The sequence below is a fragment of the Mercenaria mercenaria genome, chromosome 2 (genome assembly GCF_021730395.1).
Source record: "Mercenaria mercenaria strain notata chromosome 2, MADL_Memer_1, whole genome shotgun sequence".
Lineage (NCBI taxonomy): Eukaryota > Metazoa > Mollusca > Bivalvia > Venerida > Veneridae > Mercenaria > Mercenaria mercenaria.
The window spans coordinates 1,712,231-1,736,175 of NC_069362.1; the positions used below are offsets into that span (position 1 = coordinate 1,712,231).

At 35.5% G+C, this 23,945-nt stretch overlaps 1 protein-coding gene across 1 annotated transcript in view; it reads left to right on the top strand.

Moving 5' to 3' along the window:
- The first annotated feature begins 13,305 nt into the window (after positions 1-13,305).
- Positions 13,306-23,945, top strand: part of LOC123563080 (WD repeat-containing protein 90-like) — a 95,529-nt gene continuing 84,889 nt past the window's right edge. The window contains exon 1 of the mRNA XM_045355658.2: positions 13,306-13,441. Within this exon, the coding sequence (XP_045211593.2) occupies positions 13,432-13,441 (10 nt within the window). The 5' untranslated portion in view covers positions 13,306-13,431. The remainder of the gene's footprint in view (positions 13,442-23,945) is intronic.

Genomic DNA, 23,945 nt, shown 5'->3' on the forward strand with positions numbered 1-23,945 from the left:
TTGAAAAAAAAGGGTTTAATAAAAGGGGAGCAAGGAGCAGGAAGCCAGTTTAGCCCAAAAAAAAAAAAGGGGGAAAAACCCAGTCTACCTCCCAAAAGACAAGGCAAAGGAAATAAAAAAAGGGCCCGGGTTTGGAAAACCAAAGGGGAAGGGCCCCCCCCAAGAAGAGTAAACCCTCCTCTAAAAAAACCATCCCTTAGATGATACTGCGTTTCCAAGTAGGGAAGCAGATTTTTTCCCCGGGTTTGACATTTTTTTGATTTTGGAAAATAATGACCATCTGCCAGAAGGAGGGGGGTTTTAATATTCCCAGATGCAAAATAACCCGGTGTCAGCAGAACCCCCAGTTTTTGGACACAAAATTGCCAGCTGAAGAGGGAGCACTAGATGCAGGGGGAAATGTTTCCCGAAACAAAGCTACCAGCTGAAAATGATTCCCAAAAAAACGTGGGAAAACCCCCTTTTCCCCCCAGACCATTTTCCCCAGCTTTAATTGAAAAGGCTGCTGACATGGGAAAAAGCCCTCGCAGTTGGAGATGGGGCCCCCTAGCTGCAAAAAGGGAAAGGGCCCCGGTCAAAGTAGCAACCCGTAAAGTGACAGTTGTACAAAAATTGGGAAAAAAACCCCATGCAGAAACACAGAGCAAAACCCAATCCGCCAAATAAACATTTGGCAAACTTGTAAAAATGCCATGGCTGTTGTTGGCGGGGGGTTTATGAGTTTGGGAAAAAAACCCCGACCTGCAAAACCAGGTAGTATATCAAAAAAAATAAATAAAGCTTTTGGGAATTTGGGTTCATAAACTCAAAGCATTTTTCAGCAGTAATGATTTAAAGTTTTCAGTTTGATTCAACTCCATAAAAAAAAATAAACAATTCTTTAAATTTTAAAGAAAAACTGTTTTAGATTTTTTTTCAGTGGTTTCTTTTAATTGAATTTGAATAAAGTAAAAACAAATGTCCCCCTTAGTTTGTTAAAACCTTTTTTTAAAATGTTTATGAAAGGGCTGGATTTTGGAATAGGATTGTAACTTATGTATTTTGCCCCGTGCAAAAAAAAGCTGTTTTCTGATGATTTTTGCCCTTTAATTTTACAGTACCCTTTACCTGAAGTTTTTTTCAAACTTTTAGGGCGTTTGTCAACCCGGGAAATTTTCAGTTTTTTTCCCAAAAAGGTTTTTAAACTCCAAAAAACCGGGGCCCGTTATCCATGTTCCCGGGGACTGTGTTTTACAATTGTCACTTTCCGGGATGGTAAGACTTTTCTTTCATCTTTTGAATTTAAATTGTAGGAAAGAAGAGGGGTTGTCGTTATAAGGTTTTAGCTGTTAGGGGCCCAAAATTAAAATTATGTTTTTTTGCTGTCTCCCTACCCCACCCCGTTGGGAAAAGGGTCCCCCCCCCCCCCCACCCACACAAAACAAAAAAAAGTTTTTTTTTGCGTATGACAAGGCCCAATTATATTTCAAAAAATAAAGTTTAAAAATTTTTAATTTTTTAAATTTTATCCGTTCTAAAAACCCCAAAAATTAAAGATTATTTGTCTTAAAAATTTTTTCGTTTTTAAAAAATATTCTGTAAAAAAACAATCCCTATATTACTGGTTAAAAAAAGTAATCCACTGACCAAAAAAAAAAAAAAAGCACCGCCTTTTCGGGTTTCTGACGGTAAATTTATTTTTTTGTATAAAAGAAAATTTTTTTCCCAACCCCCCATTTTCTAAGTCTTAAAAAAAGGGGGAACATTCTTGCAAAAAGCAGGATAGAGTTTTGTTTTTGATGTTCCTTCCCACTTATGATTTCTGAAAAACGTTGGGAAATTTTAAAGCCCAAAAGCTTTTAAAGTTTATGAGGGAAAAATTGGCTTAAAAAATAATATTAAAAAGAAAATAATTTTTCTAAGTCCCAAAAAAGGGGCAATAATTATTGCAAAAGCAGGTGGAGGGTTTGTTGCTTGCTGTAAAAAGGGTAAACTTATGATGGGTGAACAAGGGTGCAAGTTTTAAAGCAATAGCTTTGATAGTTTAAGAAAAAAGTTGGGCCTAAACATAAAAATTAACCAAGAAAAACTGATTTTTCTAAGTCCAAAAAGGGGCCCTTTAAAACTTGCAAAAAACAGGGTGGGTTATGTTTTTTGGGGGGTTTCGGGTCAGCTTATGATGGTGAACAAAGTGTTGCAAATTTTAAAAACCAATTTTGCTTTGATATTTGGGGTAAAAACTGACCTAAAAATTAAAAAATTTAAACCCCCGAAAAAAGCTGACCCTTTAAAAAAAAAAACTTAAACATAAAACTTAAACCCAAGAAAAAAGGACCTAAAAATAAAATTAAACCCAAGGGGGGAAAGATTTTTTAAGTTCCCAAAAAGGGGGAAAATTCTTGGCCCCAAAAAAAAGATGGGGGTTTTGTTTCTTGAATTTTACAGGGGGCGTTATGAAGGGGAACCAAGTTTTTCCAAGTTTTTAAAAACAATTTGTTTGGGTAGTTTTGGAGAAAAAAATTTACCTTAAAAATAAAAAAAACCAAAAAAAATCTAAAATTTTAAGTTCAAAAAAAAGGGCCCCAAAAACTTTCAAAAAAACAAAATGGAGGGTTTTTGTTTCTTGCTATACAGGGTCAAAACTTTGATGGTGGAAAAAAAATATTCCAAGTTTTTAAAGCAATAGCCTTTTATAGTTTTAGGAGAAAAGCTGACCTAACATAAAAAATTAACCCGGCCCAAAGCCGACGAGAGCCGAAAGCGCAACCCCTCAAGTGATGACAATAAATATCATTTTTTTTTAAAAAAAAAGATGAGCTAAAAAATGAATTTCCCACCCACCTACCTACCCAACTTTAAAAAAATAGGTCGGGAGACCCAAAAAAAACAAAGATTCTTTATATGTGGTCTTAGGTAGAATTTGAGCATCCCCCTTTAACAGATAAAATAAGGCGTAAGGTTAGTCTTTTCTTTAGCCAATTTTTTATTGGCATAGAAAATGTTTTTGCCCGGGTAATTATTCAAAAAACCCTTTTAGCCCCAGATGGAATGAACACACTAGTTCCTTCTTGGTCTAATGGAAATTGAGAAATTTAAACGTAGGGAGGGCTACCCCTCCCGGGGGACCCTCCCTGATGACCACTGGCCCCGGGTCAGACATTTAACCTTGAGTCGGACGCCCCGCTAAAAGGCGATTTCTTAACCAAGAATTACCCCAAAATTGGTAAAAATTTTTAAGCTTATTCAAATAGGATTTCTTTTAAATAAAGAAAGGGGAAATTTTTCTGAAAGAATTTAATTTTATAGGTGGGTTTTTTTCCTTCTGTTTGTCGAATAGAATTTTTAAAATTAAAAAAAGATTTTTTTCAAAATCAAATCAACCTTGGGGGTGAATTTATTAGTTGTTAAAAAAAGTAAGTCTGGTTTCACAAGTTTTTGCCAAATTATGGCCCTGGATGTTTGGGGTTTAGGTGGGATGTTGCTTTAATTTTGGAATGTGCAATTTTCTTACAAAAGCTTTTGTTTAAAAAATTTTTAAAAAAAAAAATGAAAAAGAAGAAAATAAATGCTTTTTAATTGCTTTTTCCGCTCGGTTTGGCCCCGTGGGAAAAGGTTTCCCCCTTTGGTGGGGAGAGGTCGTGGGTTTTGTTCCCCCGCCAAAATTAAAACCAAAAAACTTAAAAATGGACATGTACTAGCAGTTCCTTTATTGGGGCTAAGCTTTAAGAGGGTTGTCTAGGGTGGTCCCGCCCGGTGCGTTTTTAATGTGAAAGGGTGGGGTATCGTGTCACATGTCTACGGCGTGATATTCCGTGAGGGAAACATATAAAAAAATTTGGGGATTGGGCTCATGCAAAGAGCACCCTCGTTTTATGACTGAAAAATTGTTGAAAAAGACGTTAAAACCCCAACACAAAACATACTCATAAGTTTAAGCATTAGTAATTTTACGGGAATGTAAAATTACTTCAAAAAAAGGATTTAAAAACGCTTAAACGCTGGAATTACTCTAAGTAAATTTTGTGGTTTTTTTTAAACTAATTTTAAATTGCTTTTTAGACAAATGCAGGTTGGAAATTTTCCAAAACGGTCTCCTAGAAAACCCCAGGGCCCCAAGGGAGAATACAAAAAAAAAAGGGGGGAAAAAGGGTTTAATAAGGAAAAGGTTTATACAAAAATAAGGGAAAAAATTTTTGGTTACAAAAAAAACTGTAAATTTTTACTTGAAAAAAGCAAGTAAAATCAAAAGTTTTGAATCAATATTTAAAATTTTCTTTCAAAAAAAATTTTATTTTATAACCAAACATGTTTTAGAAGTACAATTTAAATTTTTAATCTTTTAAAAGGGGCACTTTTTAGCCAATTCAAGGGAGAGGGATTTTTTTATTTTCCCCGTGTTAAACCCCTTGTGCTATTTTTATTTTGGGTTTAAAAAAAAATTTTAAAAAAATTTGCACAAATTCTGCAGGGAAAAAATACATCAGCAGTTCTGATCATGTATTGGGAACTGTTTTTCTTTTCAGCCCATATTCCCTTTTTGGCCCAAAAACCCCAATAAAGAAATATATGTCTAAATTGGAAGATGGGCCCGTCCATTTTTGAAAAATTTTGCATGGGAAGGGTTTTTTTAAAAGGCACTTTGTTGGGAGAAAAAGACAGTTCAGTTCGGTGTTAGTTTAGCTTAGTCATTTTTTTGCCTTTCCGGGCTGCCAGGGGTTTTAGGAAAAAATTTAAAAAAAATGTTTTAAGAATAATGTATAGTGGGATTTTGACTAATTTTATTATTTAAAAATATACTTTAGGTTGTTTTAAAAGCCCAATTTAAAAGCAGTAAGGTACAGGCAAAAACTCAAAATCAGGGTAAAATGCAACCCGTTCACATCTGTTTACCCGTCCCAGACTGACAGGGGAAACAATCAAATGGGAAAAGGTATTGTATATTTTCTTTTATTTTAATATTACTCTCTATTTTTAAAGTAAGGGAAACCCCGGCAGGCAGTTAAAAAAAAACACAGAAAATATCATTAGTAAAAGCTGTATGGTGTAATGATGGCCCAGCAGAAACACACTGACGTTTCCCGGGGGACTGGGGGAATAATTTAAATTTTGGGCCCTGGGCCCCACTGTGCACTGGTTTCGTCCGGTTTAAATTCAATTTTCTCAGTTTTATAAATACCCAAAGGGGCACTTTTAAAAAACCAAAAAAAATGTAAGCAAAAAATTTGGGGCAAATTTAGTGGTTGTTGGTTTTAGAAACTTACCCTATTTAATTTTTGGGATAAATTTTTGGGTGCATCTTTATTTTATGTTTTTAAAACAAATTTCATATTTATTCAGGTATTTCTTCAAGTCCATAAATTCGGGTTAAAAGGAAAATAAAAAAAACATCCCTTTCTAAAGGGCCCCCCGAAAAAAGGAAAGGGAAGGGAAAATTTGGGCCTTTTATCTTCTTTTTGGTGAAGTTTTCACAATAACCCGAAATTTCCCAAATTCAAAGGCCTTGGAATTGGAAAGGCTTCAAAGGCTGATGATCCAAGACCTTCACTGGACCAACAGAAAAAAAAGGATCTTAAAAAATTTCAGTTAAAAAACCTTCCAAATTTGAGTTCCCTAAGTCAAAGGGAGGCTATATGCTAAAACCGGTTTTAAAGAAAAAATTTCCAGTTTAAGGTGATTAATCACATTTTGAACAAGCAATGGATGTGTTTGAAACTTAAGTATTATATGTCACATCGGTATCACAATATGTATTTTTATGTGAGACTACCAAAATCGTTAAACCCCCAACATTTATCAAAGATTGCATTTGGGCAGTTAAATTTTTTTTCCTAAAAGACTATACAAAAAAAAAAAAAAAATAACCCAAAAAAAAAAAAAAACAATCATAAAAAGTTGTGTCAGAAAAAAACATACTGACATTTTGGGATCAGTTATTTCCCCGGGTAGGTCATCAAATAGCAAACATATTTAACCTAGGTTTTAGGTAACTTCCCAAAGGAAGGTCAGTTAATTTTTTCCAACCCCCAACCCCCAGATTTTGCAATGTTACTTTTACCTAGGTCAACAAATGTTTTTCCCACCTAACCACAAGCTAAAAATTACCAATAAATTCTGGTTTGTTTTGTAATTTTTTGTCCCCTTGGTGTAAGGGCCCCAAAATGGCAGTTTTCCCAAAGGACAGTGACCTAAAAAGTGCCCGCACCCGAAACAATGGCTATGCCAGGGAAAAGGGGGAAGGGAAAAAAAAACAGTTTGCCAGCCAAAAATTGGGAAAAAAAAATGCTAAATCATGGAGGCCCTTTTTCCATGATTACTGTTTAAACAATTTTTTTAGCGGGTTTTTTATATCAAAAGGGTTTGGCCTCATAATTTTTTAAAAATTTTTTTGCCAGTTTAGCATTGATATAATGATATTTTAAAATTTTATATAGCAATTTTACTTTTAATGGGTTTTTAACTGGGGCAGTGTACTTTAAAGCTTTGGGATTTTGAAAAAATTTAGGGAGTTTTAGGGGTTTAAAAGTTTATAAAATTTTATGCACAAAACTTTTAAATTTGAGGGGAAAAAAAATTTTTAATAGAATTGAAATAATTTTTTTTTGTTTAATCCCCGGATGTCTGCTTTTTCTTATTTGCCGGGTTTTCCCCCCGTAAAAATTTCATTCAGTTATTACGCACGTAAAAAAAAATTTTATGCAAAAAACGCCTGTAAATTTTAAAAATATTCCACCCTAAAATGGTATTGGGTTTTTTTCCCCAAAAAATTAAAGGGTTTTTCGGGGTTTTTAAACCCCTTTTTCAAAATTTTGAATTAAATTTGTGTACTTTTTAGTTTCCTTTTTCGGTTTAGTTTACGCCGTAATTTCTGTTTTTAAAATAAGTACGTTGTAACACGTAAAAAATTCTGTTTACGACCGTAAATTTTCAAATAAAATTTCCTTTTTGTTTACAGCCGTTTCAATTTGTACGGGTTTAAATTACCTCTAAGGGATGAATGCTCTGGAATGTAAAAATTCTCAAAAAAGGCTTCATTTCCCCAGTGACTGTTAATTGATACGCAAAGTTAAAAAAGTTAGCGTGAAAAAAAAGACAGAAATGTGATTGAGAAAAAACAAAGGGCACTCTGGGAAAACCCCTTTTTAATAAATAAGGAAATTCACAATTCTAAATTACCCAAAATCAAAGGAACCTAATACAAAAGGGCTTAAATTCCCCGTACCAAAAAAAATCAAACAATAAGCAAAAAAACAGGACAAATACAAACCATTGGAAATACTTTTTGACCACTGGTTTAAAAAACCCCAAACTTTCCCAAAAAAAGACCCAAAAAGGCTGACTTTACCAGAAATTTTAAAAAAGGGCACAGGTCAATTGAAAACCCCCAAAACCCCCGGTAAAACAGATAAAATCTTGATAAAGGGAGAGGGTACCAAAGGGGGAAAAGGTTTACGGGGTGTTCCCTTATGAAATATTAAGTTTTTTAAAAGAAAACGACCCTGTTACATCTTTCTTTATGCAACGTGTATACACTCGAACAGATTCCATTTGCGATTTTTAGCGGTTCTGTACGATTCTTGAGAAAACCGTTTTTTCCGTCTGCCTTGAAAGTGGGAGGTGGACTGGATAGGTGGCAACACCAGTAACTTTTTCATTTCTTGGAACCATGGTTGTGCCGTCCACTTTGGTGCAATAAGAGTGGTACAAGGATATGCTCGTAAGAAGAATTTAGGCTAGAAATGCTGATTCAAAAAGAAGAAAAAAAGAACATTTTGTTATAAAAACAATTGCGTAGCGAAGACATTTGTCACCTTAACCTTCACGTAGGCCACATTAAAGGGGCATCAAATAAGTTTATAAATGTGCAAGGCGTGGATTTCATCCCGGGGCGGACTTGATTCGCACAGCCGAGTACCCGGTTCTCAGAATTCTTCAATAAAGTGCAGTAGAGTATGCGCTCAGCAGGTGCGCGGAGTAACTCTTCATGCACCAGAAAAAGAGGCGGTGCGATTTGAGCGGCCACGTGAGTCAAAATGAATATAAATAAAGGTAAATCTGCAGACATTAACGGATTAACAATAGAACATGTATATGCTGGATCAGATTTTAAAGACAGTCTATTAAGGTGCATAAACTGTATTTTTGATGAAGGAGAAATCCCAAGTTCGTTGAAAATTGGATTACTGACTCCAATATACAAAAATAAGGGTAGTGCAAACGACTCTGTAAATTATCGTGGAATTACCATCTTGCCTGTTTTTGAAAAATAAATGTTGAATTTATCTTAAAAATTGTATCATCTCAACAATTGATCATTCACAAAGTGTTTATCAGAGAGGATTTACTAAAAAATGCTTCTCCATTACATGCATCTTTGATAGTCGAAGAAGTAACCATAGAGTGTAAAGCTAAAAACATTCATTGTGACCTTGTATTTCTTGATGCCAAAGCGGCATTTGATGTTGTGAACCATTAACACTTATTACGTGGTCTTTTTCACATTGGTATTAACGACAGACATTAGTCATTGATCAAGAGTCTTCACACAGAATCAACTAGTGTTGTCAAATGGCAACATAAAAGGTCAGAACCATTCTCAGTATATCAAGGAGTAAAACAAGGAGGTGTAGCTAGCACAGAGTTTTACAAGGTTTACGTAAATCCACTGTTAAAACGTTTGGAAGCAGCAAACATAGGCGTATCCATTGGTGACATCAACTGTTGCTCTAGTGCGTGTGCAGACGATGTGACACTTAGCTCTTACGATCACTCAAAGACACTAATTTCGATTAATATTGCTGAAGACTTTGCAAATTCAGAAAGGTACACTTTACAACCAAAGAAGACGGAAGTACTACAATTTTCGGGTAGAAGGGGTAGAAGAACTTTGAAGAATTCTGATAATCAACATCAGTTTGAACTATACGATAGTCCTATAAATAATGTACAAACAGCAACTCATCTTGGAATGAAAAGAAGCAATACGTTAACTCAAACTTCTGAAATTCAAATTGACCATAACATTGAAAAGGCACGTAAAACTATATACTGTCTGATGGCCTCTTGGTTACATGGAACAAATGGTTTAGACCCAGAAACGTCACTTAGCTTGTACAACAGTTTTGTGTTTCCTATCGTAATTTATGGTCTAGGGATTGTAATTCCGAATAAAACACAGTTATCTCGCTTAGAACGCTTTCAAAAAAAAAACAAGATGTTGAAACAAATATTGTCTTTGACAACACATTCTAGTGATGCAGCAGTGTGTATGCTATCTGGTGTACTTCCAATTGAAGCTAACATTCACAAAAGAATTCTGACAACTTTTAATAATATTTGTCTACAATCTGAACAATCGGTAGGAAAGCGACTCGCCAGGAAACAACTTTCGGTGAAATCTCGGCATTATCCTGTTATTTGGTCTGCGGACCAAATAAATTCCACAACATTTAAATGATATGTTTAGCTTCGATTTTGTAAAAAAATCATAGTGTATCCATCCGCCATTCTAAAAAAATCATAGTGTATCCATCCGCTATTCACTATGGAGGTCATGTAAGGTCGCGTAGGAAACACATAATAAATTATACATGTGCGGACCAAATACCAGGAGTATATATAGAGAGACGAAATTGTTTTCCGATAGATTCATTCTAATGCCTTATAAGGGGAAGTATCCCCGGGAAAAGGGTTTTCTTTGGGGGGGCATATTTTCAGAAAATGGGGCTTGGTAGTCTTTTGGGGGGTGACATTCTTAAAATAATTCGTTAATATAGAAGTTTTCAGATGCGGACCAAATACCAGGAGCATATATAGCGACGAAGAATTTATTTGGTCTGCGGACCAAATACCAGGAGTATATATAGAGAGACGAAATTGTTTTCCGATAGATTCATTCTAATGCGTTATAAGGGGAAGTATCCCCGGGAAAAGGGTTTTCTTTGGGGGGGCATATTTTCAGAAAATGGGGCTTGGCAGTCTTTTGGTGTGACATTCTTAAAATAATTCGTTAATATAGAAGTTTTCAGATGCGGACCAAATACCAGGAGTATATATAGGGATGAAGAATTTATTTGGTCCACGGACCAAATACCAGGAGTATATATAGAGAGACGAAATTGTTTTCCGATAGATTCATTCTAATGCCTTATAAGGGGAAGTATCCCCGGGAAAGGGGTTTTCTTTGGGGGAGCATATTTTCAGAAAATGGGGCTTGGTAGTCTTTTGGGGTGACATTCTTAAAAAAATTCGTTAATATAGAAGTTTTCAGATGCGGACCAAATACCAGGACTATATATAGGGATGAAGAATTTATTTGGTCCGCGGATCAAATACCAGGAGTATATATATAGAGAGGTCAGGCATTCTGCAGACAATGTTTACCCATAATTTTATGTTCAGATCAAAAGATAATCATGTACTTCAAATGAACCTATTAACATAGTTCGCAGAGATGTTAATATGCCTTGATTTTGATTGCAAGTTTCAGTTGACCGTTAGCTATGGAAGCACGCGATCACAGAAGAAAATATTACACACAATAGATGATAATACAAGACATTATTGGAGATGCTAAAAAGTTGCCAAAGCTAATTAGAAGACTGTTTTGGAAGATAGGTGTTAAACATTTTGATAGTTTATTATTAGCTGCATTCGTGTATGTCAGTGGATTAAATCCAGATATATTTCTAGAGTGGGCTTATCTGACAAATTTGTGCAGGGATGAGAGCGGGATATAAACATTTTCGCGATTTATTCCGTCTGTTTGACGAAAAGAAATACAATTTGTATGCATTTAATGTCACAAATAATCGGTACGAGTATATTGATTTTTTTGTGTGTGTACGTAAACAGTATCTCGGAATAAAGACTTTACTAATTTTGTGCTGGAACTGCTCTTTTAAAACTTGGATATTTCGTTGTTCATTTGCTGTGGAAGTAATTTTGGACTGCTAACTGACATGTAAGTAGTTTTTATATTCGGTTACTTTACGGAATAAATAGCAGTAGTCAATTGATAGAGACTATAGTCAACTGAGGTTAGGGACTATTTTTTTCTCAACACTGTACGGAATAAATAGCATTAGTCTTTTGATACAGACTATAGTCACCAGAGGATATATGATAAGATAAGATAAGATTTATTTAAAGGCGGAAAACATCGAACAAGTACAACATAAGCTCATGTGAGCTTTTGAACCTACTACAGATTAACATATGTTATATATTTAAACAATTGTATAAAAGCTGCAATGATAATATGGATTTAGTGTTAACGAGTTAAATAGCATTTAGCACAATATACCACTAAAAATATCTAAACAATCTAAAAACTATGACATATGCCTATCTACGAAGTCACTTAAAAGGAAGAAGATAAATCACAGATAAATAAATTTAATAAAAGACTCTTGTATAAAAAATATTACCATAAGGAAAACTGGTTTTATGTCTAACATGAGGAATGAAAAAGACTTTAGGGACTTTTTTGCAACACTATAGGAACTACTTTTTAGGATGGACTACTTTTTGACCCCAATACGGTGAGAAATACCGATAAATAATTTCAAGAAAGTTACATTAAGGAGGTAGGTTACCTTCATATTTGTATGTGCGTATGTCCAACCGGAAGCTAACGTGACGATTTACGTCGACGTTTACGACAAATTAAATGTGTTTGTATATTCATTCTCCTGAAAACAAATCATGAACCTGCCTCCAGTCTGATACTTTATGGTTTAATAATGCAGAAATAATGAATCAACTGCCGCAGAAACGCTTCAAAACAATGTTGCTATAAAATGACGTCATGACGTTACGTGTCAGTTACCGCGCAAAATTAATAGCTTTTATCTTGAAAGTACGCAATTCTGTGCATTTTCTTTATTTTAACTATCTTCAAATAACAAATATTTGCTGAAATATTTGTTATGAATCTTTTGCTCTGAATAATCATCAACATTTTGCTTCTTTTATGTAGTTATATTGAAACGTTATGCGAATTGTAAGAAAATGGATGATGGTAACCAACGTTATCTGGAATATAGTTGGACGAAAGGTTACTTGTAACGGCCATTTTCAAATAAAAAATCTAGCAGTTTGATTTGTAATACCTATTTTTCAGGTTCTGTTGATAATTTGTTACTTATATACTAAAATAAGATCTAAAACTGTTCAAATTTCAGTAGAAAAATGTGGTTCCTTAAATTTAATTGATGTTACCATGGAAACGAAGCCCGTGACCTATGTATCTAAATGTAAAATTCAAAAGCGTTGACACTGGTCTATTTAAGAAACACAACTTCGGCTTTTTATTTTCATTTCAACAATATCCATTAGAATAATATCAGCATGCTGAACGATTTTTCCATGAAAAATGCCAGGCGAGGGGTACTGCCGTATGTATTCTAAGCTGTGAAATTTGTTTGAATCAATGCAAATAACAAGAAAATATAACTTACGTTAGAAATAATATGTTTTAAAGCTACATTAACTAGAAAGATAATCTTATTCAATATTTTTTATAAACATTACGACAAAAAGCAAGATATAAGCTATTTTAAACATCTCTGTTGCCATGGTTACTGTAAACTTTAAGAAAAATAGGGTACCATGTAAAGTGCATGGTATTTTGCTTATAATATTTCCCAAATATTCCATGTTAGTCATTAACAGAATGCCACTTAGGCCGTCGAAAACGCCTATTTTTATACATAGTTGTTTAAAAATGAGAGAAAATGCGTTATCATGGAAACACGAGCCCCGCGACATATGCATTTAAAGCTTATATTAGAAAGCTAACGTGCATACTAGTAAAATTATCAATTATGCAGACTTCTACGGATATCAATGAAACTAAAATACACTGAAAAGTGTTAAATATCCGTATTTTCCTTCTTCTTTTAATATGAAATATCTTTAGAGGGTCATGTTCTTCAAACCTAGATAAAAATTGAATTTGAAGGGGCAGAGACAAACGAAATTGAGATTGTAGCAGGTCAAACTCTATATTACACGAAATGCAAAAAAATGCTGCGGTTCAACTAACTTGAATTTAACCTTGTAACACGGTAACCTACCTCCTTAATACAAGAAAATAAGACCGGAAAGTTTCTGGTCCGCGGACCAAATAACAGGATAATGCCGAAATCTCTTGAACGTAGCAGTTGGTTTATTCAAGCAAAGAAGATACTGATTAAATACTCACTTCCAGAAATCTGATATGCTAGAAAATGTAAAGTGAGTGAATTTTATATAAAATAAAGAACAGCCGGATTTAGTGGTGTTCAGCCTGGATCAGTTTAAATCAAGTCCGCCCCCGGCCTGCGCATGTGTTGTAAACAAACATGGCGGCAAATCAAAATGAGAAATAGTAATTTTCTAAACATTTAGCGTTTCCAGTGATAATACCACATTTCCAATATTGACAGCCCAGTTTTTGAGAAGAATTACAACATGGCACAATGTGAGTCTTTGAACCAGTCGAGAGCATAAGAATTTCAATTGATTGTTGTTGAATGGAAAATTGATCATGACATGCTAAAACTTGTTTTGACAGATCTTTATTATTGTGGTGGGATAACGCATTCTGAAAGGAATAAAAGAGTATGTGTATTAAGAGTATTGAGTAAAAAAAAACATAATTTGATGCCAGATTTTTTGTAACTCTTAAGGCAGTGGCTAGACTTCCTGTAACCTCCACTGGATGCTGGAGCCCGACAAACATCAGCATGCCCACTCATAGATTTTATCAAGGCAATCATTCTGACCATATTTCATGAAGATCAATTGAAAAATACAGCCTCTATTGCATACACAAGGTTTTTCTTTGATTTGACCTAGTGACCTACTTTTTGCTCCTGATATATTTAGCTGTTGTATCTAAGGGACCGAGCTGTACATGCTCTCCATGAGTCTATAGCTCTACCTATGTATGTCAGGATATATATAGAAGTAGAAACTTTAAGAGGCCGGATGGCTCATTCAGGAGTCCCTATCATGTACTCTATTAAACAATTGGCCCTGGGTTCGATTCCAGGTCAGACTCCATTTCTATAACACAGCTCCTTCATACTGGGGACCTCTTCGGGTTTGTAATAAGTATATGGTTACTACACTACATAACACAACACAACACCAGCTCAAGGTTATTAGTTTTAATGAAGTGATATATATCTCTTCATATATAAGACTAAGTCCAACGTATTATATGTATATATATAATATAGGCTCTTCGTAGTAGCTCTACATAGTGTACCGTAGAGAAAAGATTCTATAACCGTAGAGTATATCTATTAATAAGAATATATTTGTATATGTTAATAGTGTTCTTGCACAATATGGTGGTCTAAGTCGTGTAGATCTTGGTAGATAGTGTAAATTCTATATAGGGATTATCCGTAGTTCTCTGGGTGAGGTAATTTTTGGGGAGACCACAAGTACCAGTTCGTATAGACATGGGCTACTCATTGTAGAGCTTTATTGTTGTAGAAGTGTAGAGACAAACCTCGTTCTTCGGTCTAGGCATAAGTACTAAGCTCTTCTAGATCTAAAGATAGAATGTAAACAATGTAGAGCTAAATATTCGAATGACCTCCAGTAAGGGTCACCTACATTTTAGGAGGAGATTTGATTGGCAAAGAAGAGACGGAAACCGGGGTATTTATACCCGTCATAGATGTTCTGCCTACGTCATCAACATGATGACGCAGAAGAGCTCCGATAACGCATTTCGGGTGTTTCCGTGGACATCGAACTCGATTCATTTGGTTTCGTAGAGAATCGAGCACAACCGGAAACAACCAAAGTAAACAACAAAGATGGCGTCTGACCTAGGTAGAGCAATGTAGAGATGAATATGATTTAAAGGACAAATAAGGGTCTAAGGGCCAAGTTGTAAGGAATACCCGGGCTAGTTGGGTAAGGAAGTTGATAACCAATTGAAACAGATAGGGTTGACCACAGACAGCCATGGATAAGCTGGGAAAACGAGGAGGGGCGGGCTGGCACTGGTCTCCCAGTGAGATCTAAAATCTTGGACACAAAAGTAAACGGTAAATAACATCAAGTTCTGACAAGGCGGGGTGCCTAACAATATTAAGTCCCATAGGATATAGTAAGGATGTCTTTAAGCACTTTCTTATATATAAATACACTTGTTTCACATTGTACTACCTCTTTAACATACTTCCATTACAAAATTGTCCATAATTAGGTCAATGTTTGTGCAATTTTGATGAATTCTTTTTCAGAATGTAGATTGGGAAATTTTGCACTCATTTTGGGAAAAATACATACTTTTTGGCATTGGGAATATATAGTCTAATAACAGCTATAAAAATGGCCAAAAAAAACCCCTGATATGACACAAGGTGCATAACTCTGGCACCAATATTTAATGAATTATGCCCCTTTTTGCTTAGGATATACTTATTTAGTGTTTTGATACATTTTATCTTTACCTCTCTTATTACTTTAAGTTGATATTTTTGACATGGACACAGGCTATTGTGCAATATCTTCATCCACAACTGGAGTCATTAAACACTCCAGTGACAGCTCTAGTTTCCTCAGATGTGCCCAATTTCACTATCTAGCATCGAAATAGTCGAGCGCGCTGTCTCCTGTGACAGCTCTTGTTGTACCTGTATTTCAAAATGTTCTAGGGGGAGACCCCCTTGACCCCCCCTAAAACGACTGGGATACCTGCCACCGTGCTAAAATATAACCCCAGACTTTATTAATAATAAAATAAATAAAAATAGTAAAATGTATGAAAAAATATTTATGTTAAATGTAACTTCATCTATTGTAGAATTTCTATAATTTGATATCAACTTATTAATTTACATTTTTAGAATTTAGTCTGAAAGTAATTGCTGAGAGCATTCTCACATTTTGACTTATCTTTTGTTAAAGTATTAAGACAAACGATTGAACAGAAAGCCATTTCCTAAAAGGGTTTTAACAGCTTTCTTATTTGATTAAAGGTGATTATTTCCTGATTAAGTGAGATGCCAAAAATCTGTCATAACTAGAGCAAATACTTAGAAATTTAATATTTGCATATTTGTTACAATTATTTTTATTGGTCAAAACTATTAATTACTAAATTAATTTCATTGGTTGATTCTTTTTGTAAAATGAACATGTTTTAAGAAATTAAGTCAGTATTAAGAAAAATAAGAGACAAAAAAGGGCATCTTTGTAAATGTGTTCTAAAAATATTTAATTTGGCAGTCAACATTGGATTTACTTATAACTTTAACTTGAATTTGGACTTTGTTACATTTTGAGAAATTGGATTTATAACAAAATAGAAAAATTGAAACTAAAAACTGTGTTTGTCAACTCCCTGCCACAAACCCACTCTGCTAATACATTTAGCAGAGTAACACATAACTGTTGGAACCGTTGGTTTTGGGAAACCTGCTGAGCTGATTCCCCATATAAGAAAATACAGAGACAAATTCCCCGGTAACCTCGGACTGAAAGGGTTCGAACGTAACTCTCCCTCAGGGGCAGCGGTACCAAATCTGCCACCGTGCTAAAATATAACCCCAGACTTTATTAATAATAAAATAAATAAAAAATAGTAAAATGTATGAAAAAATATTTATGTTAAATGTAACTTCATCTATTGTAGAATTTCTATAATTTGATATCAACTTATTAATTTACATTTTTAGAATTTAGTCTGAAAGTAATTGCTGAGAGCATTCTCACATTTTGACTTATCTTTTGTTAAAGTATTAAGACAAACGATTGAACAGAAAGCCATTTCCTAAAAGGGTTTTAACAGCTTTCTTATTTGATTAAAGGTGATTATTTCCTGATTAAGTGAGATGCCAAAAATCTGTCATAACTAGAGCAAATACTTAGAAATTTAATATTTGCATATTTGTTACAATTATTTTTATTGGTCAAAACTATTAATTACTAAATTAATTTCATTGGTTGATTCTTTTTGTAAAATGAACATGTTTTAAGAAATTAAGTCAGTATTAAGAAAAATAAGAGACAAAAAAGGGCATCTTTGTAAATGTGTTCTAAAAATATTTAATTTGGCAGTCAACATTGGATTTACTTATAACTTTAACTTGAATTTGGACTTTGTTACATTTTGAGAAATTGGATTTATAACAAAATAGAAAAATTGAAACTAAAAACTGTGTTTGTCAACTCCCTGCCACAAACCCACTCTGCTAATACATTTAGCAGAGTAACACATAACTGTTGGAACCGTTGGTTTTGGGAAACCTGCTGAGCTGATTCCCCATATAAGAAAATACAGAGACAAATTCCCCGGTAACCTCGGACTGAAAGGGTTCGAACGTAACTCTCCCTCAGGGCCAGCGGTCCCACATTGGTGGTAGAATTCGGGTACCTTCCTAAAAAGTGAATACTTTGGAATGGACTTAATTGTGAAGAAGATAAAATTTTCATTGTGGCAGTCAGAATTTTTGTGAACAATTTAGAAGCAATATGTAGCTAATAATCATTGAAACAATATTTCTAATCAATGTTTCGATCAAAAGTGATGGACACGTGCTGCTTTGCAGAAAATTATCTTCTGCGATAAATATCAAAATCTCAAAATCTTGATGTGACGCCTGGCCAGAAGTGATTTCGGAGGTACAACTACGAGGCTCAAGTGGATGTGGAAGCAGAAGACACGATTATCCTTAGACAACAGTCCGGTGAGTGCAATCTTTCTGTGCATGGCTCTTGTATGCCTATATAGTTGTGACCATCTGATTTATACACTAAAAGGCTAATATTCAATATTTTTGAACCTTGGGTGCTCTTGACAAAGATTACTGTGTCTTACATGTTTTTTTAAAGACAACAATATGGTATAATGTACATTAAAAGAAATAAGAAATCTTCAAGCAAAGGTACAAAGCTATATTCTCAACTTTTAGAATTATTGTACTTATATATAGACAGTGTTTTTTCTTGTACACTGCATAATATGTAATAGTTACTGATAATGTCAGTCTAAACTTTATACATTTTATAGTAATTTACAAATTAGTTCAAACACATCTTGTCTGAAAGTCTGTTGAATTTTTGCATTTATTTTCTGTTTACAAGTTTGAAGTCTGTTATATATTTATTTACAAAACTTGTACTTACTGTTTTGTTGAAATTTGAAAAATGGCTCCTATAAAGGAAAACTGGTCTTGTTCAAAAAGCAATTGTAGGATTAATAGTGCTACTGTTAAGAACAAAAGTCTGATCATGGATGTCGGTTTTAGACTGAATTTGCACAAGAATTTCTTTGATGTAGAGATAAATTCTCAATTAGTTCAATGTCTTTTGGACTCTGGTGCAGACATAAGTGCAATAAGTAAATTCCTGCTGGATCAGGTAGCACCAAATGCAGAAGTCAAAAGAAGTAATCTTCAGCAAATTTTAGGCGTATGTGGAGAAACACATCAAGTGCTAGGGCAAGTTGAATTGACTTTTAAGTGTAATAATGTTGTATTTACTCATACATTCCATGTTTTCCAACATTTGCATTCTAAAATTCTTGTTGGTATGGATTTTCTTCAAAAATATAGTGTAAATGTTAACTTTGGTGAAACTGAAATGACAATGCTACATCCAAAAACAGTTCAAACATTGAAAGTTCCTGTTTCAACCTTGACATCTACACATACTGAGTATGCAAGAACAAATTCTTCAACTGTGATACCTCCACATAGTGAAACCATTATTCCAGTGTGGATTCCTATGCCGCCAGATTCATTAGTGCTGTTAGAACCAAATAACTGTTTGAATCAACATGAACTTGCAGGAGGCAGAACTGTTACACATATCAGTAATTTTCAAGGGACATATAGGTTAATTAATCCTACAAGTGCTACTGTGTATCTGAAAAAGAACTTTGCTGTTGCCAAAGCCAATCTAATACATAGCTCATCAGTGACAGTGCTAAATAATGACAAGCCAGTGAATATTTCAAATTTAAGTGCTAAAAATCAAGATAAAAATATTAACTTTGAACATACTGTGAAGGATTTAGGCATAAACATTGAAAACAACAAAAATCTGACCAGTGAACAAAAACGACAATTATATGAATTTCTTGGCCGCAATAGAGACATATTTGCAAAAGATCTATCAGAACTGGGAGAGACGCCGCTTCATTATCATGTCATAGAAACTGGTAATGCAAGACCTGTGAGCTCTGCACCTTATCGCACCACACCAGAAAAACGTAGGATCATGGAGACAGAACTTAACAAAATGTTGGAATCTGGAGTGATAGAGGAAAGCACCAGCCCCTGGCATAGTCCTGTTGTCCTCGTCAGAAAGCCAAACAACGAGTGGCGTTTTGCCATAGACTACCGTAAGGTCAATGCTGTGACAGAAATGATGTCGTTTCCAATTCCGCATATGACAGACGTCTTTGACACACTTGCAGATGCAAAGGCCACCGTGTATTCTACGCTAGACTTACGCAGTGGATTTTGGCAAGTGCCACTTCACGAGTCTACAAAGCATAAGAGTGCATTTATTACCGAATCAGGAATTTATCAGTTTCGACGTCTCAGTTTTGGTTTGCGAAACGCACCAATGACTTTCCAACAACTAATGGCTAAGGTACTCAAAAACCTCAACTTTAAGATTGCTCTTGTTTACATTGATGACTGTTTAATATTTTCTGGCAGTTTTGAAGAACATCTGCAACACCTAGATCTAGTCTTTCAACACCTGAGAGAGGCCAACCTGAAACTCCATCCTGGCAAATGTGTTTTTGCGACAGACTCTGTCAAATATCTAGGTCACCTGGTTACCAAAGATGGAATGAAAGTTCTACCGGAGAATACAGACAAAATCAAGAATGCAAAAAGACCAAAAATGCCAAAGAAACCAAACAAGCACTCGGACTTTTTAATTTACTATCGTAGGTTTTGCCATAATTATTCTAAAATTGCCGAGCCATTAACCAGACTTCTTAGAAAAGACAAAGAATTTCAATGGACAGATGAACAAGAGACTGCTTTCAACACCTAAAGGAAAAACTAAAACAGCGCCAATTCTCAGATACCCAGATTTCAACAAAGAATTTATTCTAGCAGTCGATGCATCAGACTACTCAATAGGTTATGTCTTGTCGCAAATACATGACGGCAAGGAGCACCCAATCTGCTTTGGAGGAAGAGGGCTACGTGATGCTGAACGCAAGTGGCACATCACAGACAAGGAAGGACTTGCACTTGTGGAAGCCATCCAGACCTACCGGCACTATCTGACTAATCGGAAATTTACAGTCTACACAGACAACGTCTCTGTCAAGTACCTGAAACAGATTAAAGATCAGAATGGTCGCCTAGGGAGATGGAGCATTCTTCTGCAGTCCTACCAGTTTGAGATCAAGCATAGGTCCACTTCAGCAAATCGCAATGCAGACTTTCTTTCAAGGCAGCATTATGAGGACACTACCCCAGCAGCTTCATGTGATCTTGCGGATCACATTGGCATGGTAGCCGAGGACAACAGCGATGGGTACACGCAAGTCACCTTCATATATCCTGGAGAACATGAGGCAACTGTCATGGGAGCCATACACGGGGACCAAGTTCGAGACCCAGAACCACAGTTCCCAGATCTGGCTGATGCACAGCGAAATTGTCCTGACTTCCGGGATATATTCATCTACCTTGCTGACAATGTAGTTCCAAAGGATTCTGAGCGTGCACGTACTGTAATTGCCCAATCACATAGCTATGAGATTGTAGATGGGATCCTGCAACACTTCTACTCTCGCCGTGCGAAACAAGTGCCAAAGGAGGAACGTCTAATACGGCAGATTGCAATACCTAGAATTCTGAGAGACGAAATACTGAAGTCATATCATGACTGTGTCACAGGAGGAGGACACCAAGGCTTCGAGAGGACATACGCTGCTCTTCGCAATAAATACCACTGGCCTTCAATGTACGAAAACATAAGGCAGTATGTGAAAACTTGCGAAGTTTGTCAGCAATCTAAACGGGCCTTCCATGCGAAACCACCTCCATTGCATCCACAACCAGTTGATGATATATTCAGTCGTTGGCAAATGGACATTTTGAGTGGGCTTCCAACATCCAAAGACAAATACAAGCACATCTTGTTAGTTGTGGATAGCTACTCAAAATGGGCAGAAGCTTTTCCTCTGCAGACTCAGACATGCGAAGAAGTTGCCAGTGTACTCTTCACACAGATCATTTCTCGATACGGTGCACCAAGAGTTCTTCTTAGTGACCGCGGAAAGAACTTCATGTCGAACCTGGTCAAAGCCTTAGCTGAACTGTTCCAGATCAAAACTGTATACACCAGCAGTTATCATCCAATGACTAATGGCCTGGTAGAGTCTAAGAACAGCTACCTGCTGCAATCATTCAGGGCCTACTGCCAGAAGGAACAACAAGATGACTGGCCAGAGTTGTTACCAGGGATACTGATGGCGTACCGGTCAACACCAGCCACTCAGTCAACCGACTTTAGTCACTTCTTCCTACTTTTTGGTCGAGAGATGAATCTACCTGTGGACATTGCACTTCAGCCAAAGGACAATCTAGCACAGAGCCATAAGGTCCACCTTCAACGTATGCTCCATAATCTAGAAATATGCAGAAAGTTGGCAAAGCAGAACACTGAAAGGGCACAAGACAAATTCAAACAGCAGCATGACAAATACTCCAAGCCTCCCAAGTATAGACCTGGTGATCGTGTGTGGCTCTACTGCACCAAGGTCCCCAAGGGTAAAGCACCAAAGCTACATCGTAAGTGGGTTGGTCCTTACTACATTGCTATGCTAGGGCCCAACTTCACCTACAAGCTGCGACACATGCGAACCAATAAAGAAGTGAAATCACTGGTAAACGCCATGAGGTTAAAGCCCTATTTCGATCCTGCTTCAAGACCAACCAATCCACCAGAGGAGTTGGCTGAAGATGAAACAGAGTTGGACCGAGATGAAATACCAGACTCTTCTCACGACAACAGTTCAGAAGAAAATGCACCAGCAGACGAAACAGTGCCTGCTAAAAAGAACACAAACAAGAATAGAGGACCATGTCCCAAGAATAAAATTACAGCCCCTGGGGGAAACACAACCCCAGTGGAAGAGACAAGGCCAGAAGCCAGCAAAATGAAAACTTACCATAATAACAAAGGCCAAAGAGCCCGTAAAAGCAACAATAAAGAGCAAAAGCTTGATGAAGATGACAAAACCACAAAGACACAGGAAAACGATACAAATAGGGGTGAAACCAAGAAGACTAATGATCCAATACAAAAGAAAAAAGTAAGGTTCCAGCTAGAACGCAATCAAGATATATCCAGTCAGCAATCACAAAGTCAGTCAACGGTCACACCAGAAACATCCATACGAAAGAACCTCACATCTTGTCCAGACTGCAAAGTGAAAACATGCAAGCCATTCAACGATGATGACATCCAAAGGATAATCAAAGGAAGGAATGTCAACAAGATCTACTATTACAAAGTTAAATTTTATAATAAACCTTCAGAATGGGTCTTCCCCTGCAAACTTTCGGACAAAGTGTTAAAACACTTTACTAGCAATTACACCATGAAGGGCCGAAAGAAAAAGAAACATAAAAACAAGAAGCCACAATATTTTGATGAAGTTCCAGAAGTAAATTCAGTTACAACACCAGGTCAACAGAGCATTTCAACTGAACCTGTTAGTACAGAAACAGTTCCCACGTCTAAACAGCATAACCCAAACAGACTAACAGGAATGAAATTTATAGATGGAAGGGCTTATTTCACAAAACAGGGCAAGAAGGAGCAGCAATTGTACCACATTGCAGCCGTTTATGCAGAAGCAGGTGGTTTAATCAAAACTCTGGAAAACAAAAACAATGAGAGAAATCTACAACTTAAAATGGAGCATTTAAGATCAGAAAATAACCCACAGTATGCCCAAAACAGGAAAGAACAATTTAGTGATGCTATCATTGGAAAAAATGTACATGAAGTCAAAATTAATGAAAATGGTGAAATAACAACATTAATTGAATACAGAAACTATCACATTGCTCCAGAATGGGTTCCATTTGAAGCCAATCCACCTGGATTACTTTTAGGATTAATAAACTCCTTGAAATATCAATACAGAAAATGTGTTATGCAGCATAACTAGATTTTATATTTTTCAAGAATATTTTTCAGTTTGCCTTCCTTTTTATAAAAAATCATTATTAAAATTGAATACAAGTACCAGCTCTATGTCAATTTTACCTTAAGTAAAACTTTAAATAATACTTTTTCTCACTTTAACTATAGATTTTAAGTATAATTACTATGTATTAACTGAATTACACTGGTGGACTAATCTTAGATGTTGTAAAGGTGTTATTTTATTTTTACCTTTATTGTAAAGGTGTTTTATAGTGCTAAGATTGATTTGTAAGTGCACATGCAAGTCTTTCGCCTAACCTTTGCATAATCTGACATTAGCAAAAAAAAAATAAAAAAAAAAAATTTAAAATCATACAGTCATCTTGCACTGCCTAAGTTCATTAACTTGTATAAAATGAGAAACTGGCATGTTTCAGCCATAACTTGTTCTACTACTTTTTTTAGCTTATTTTTGGAGGAATCCACCTTTGTATACTTATCTTTTTACCTAGTTTTTGTGCATTTTTACTCATTCTTGGGTTAGAGCACTTGTGAGTAATAGGCAGCGGGGTTATACCCTTAAATTGCTGATGAACAGTGCAATCCAAAGAATGGACTTATGTTAAGGAGTTAGGATTTTTTTTTTAAGGTCTTTCACGTGGAATTCCTCATTGTTTTACATTTTTTAGAACTTTTCTCATAAATATTGAAATTGTGTGTCACTACTGTTACTGGTCACAATTATATAGATATACAGTTGCCATGTACTAACTTGATTGCACTTTGCTACTAAAATGCATAAACATTTAAATTTTTTCTATGAA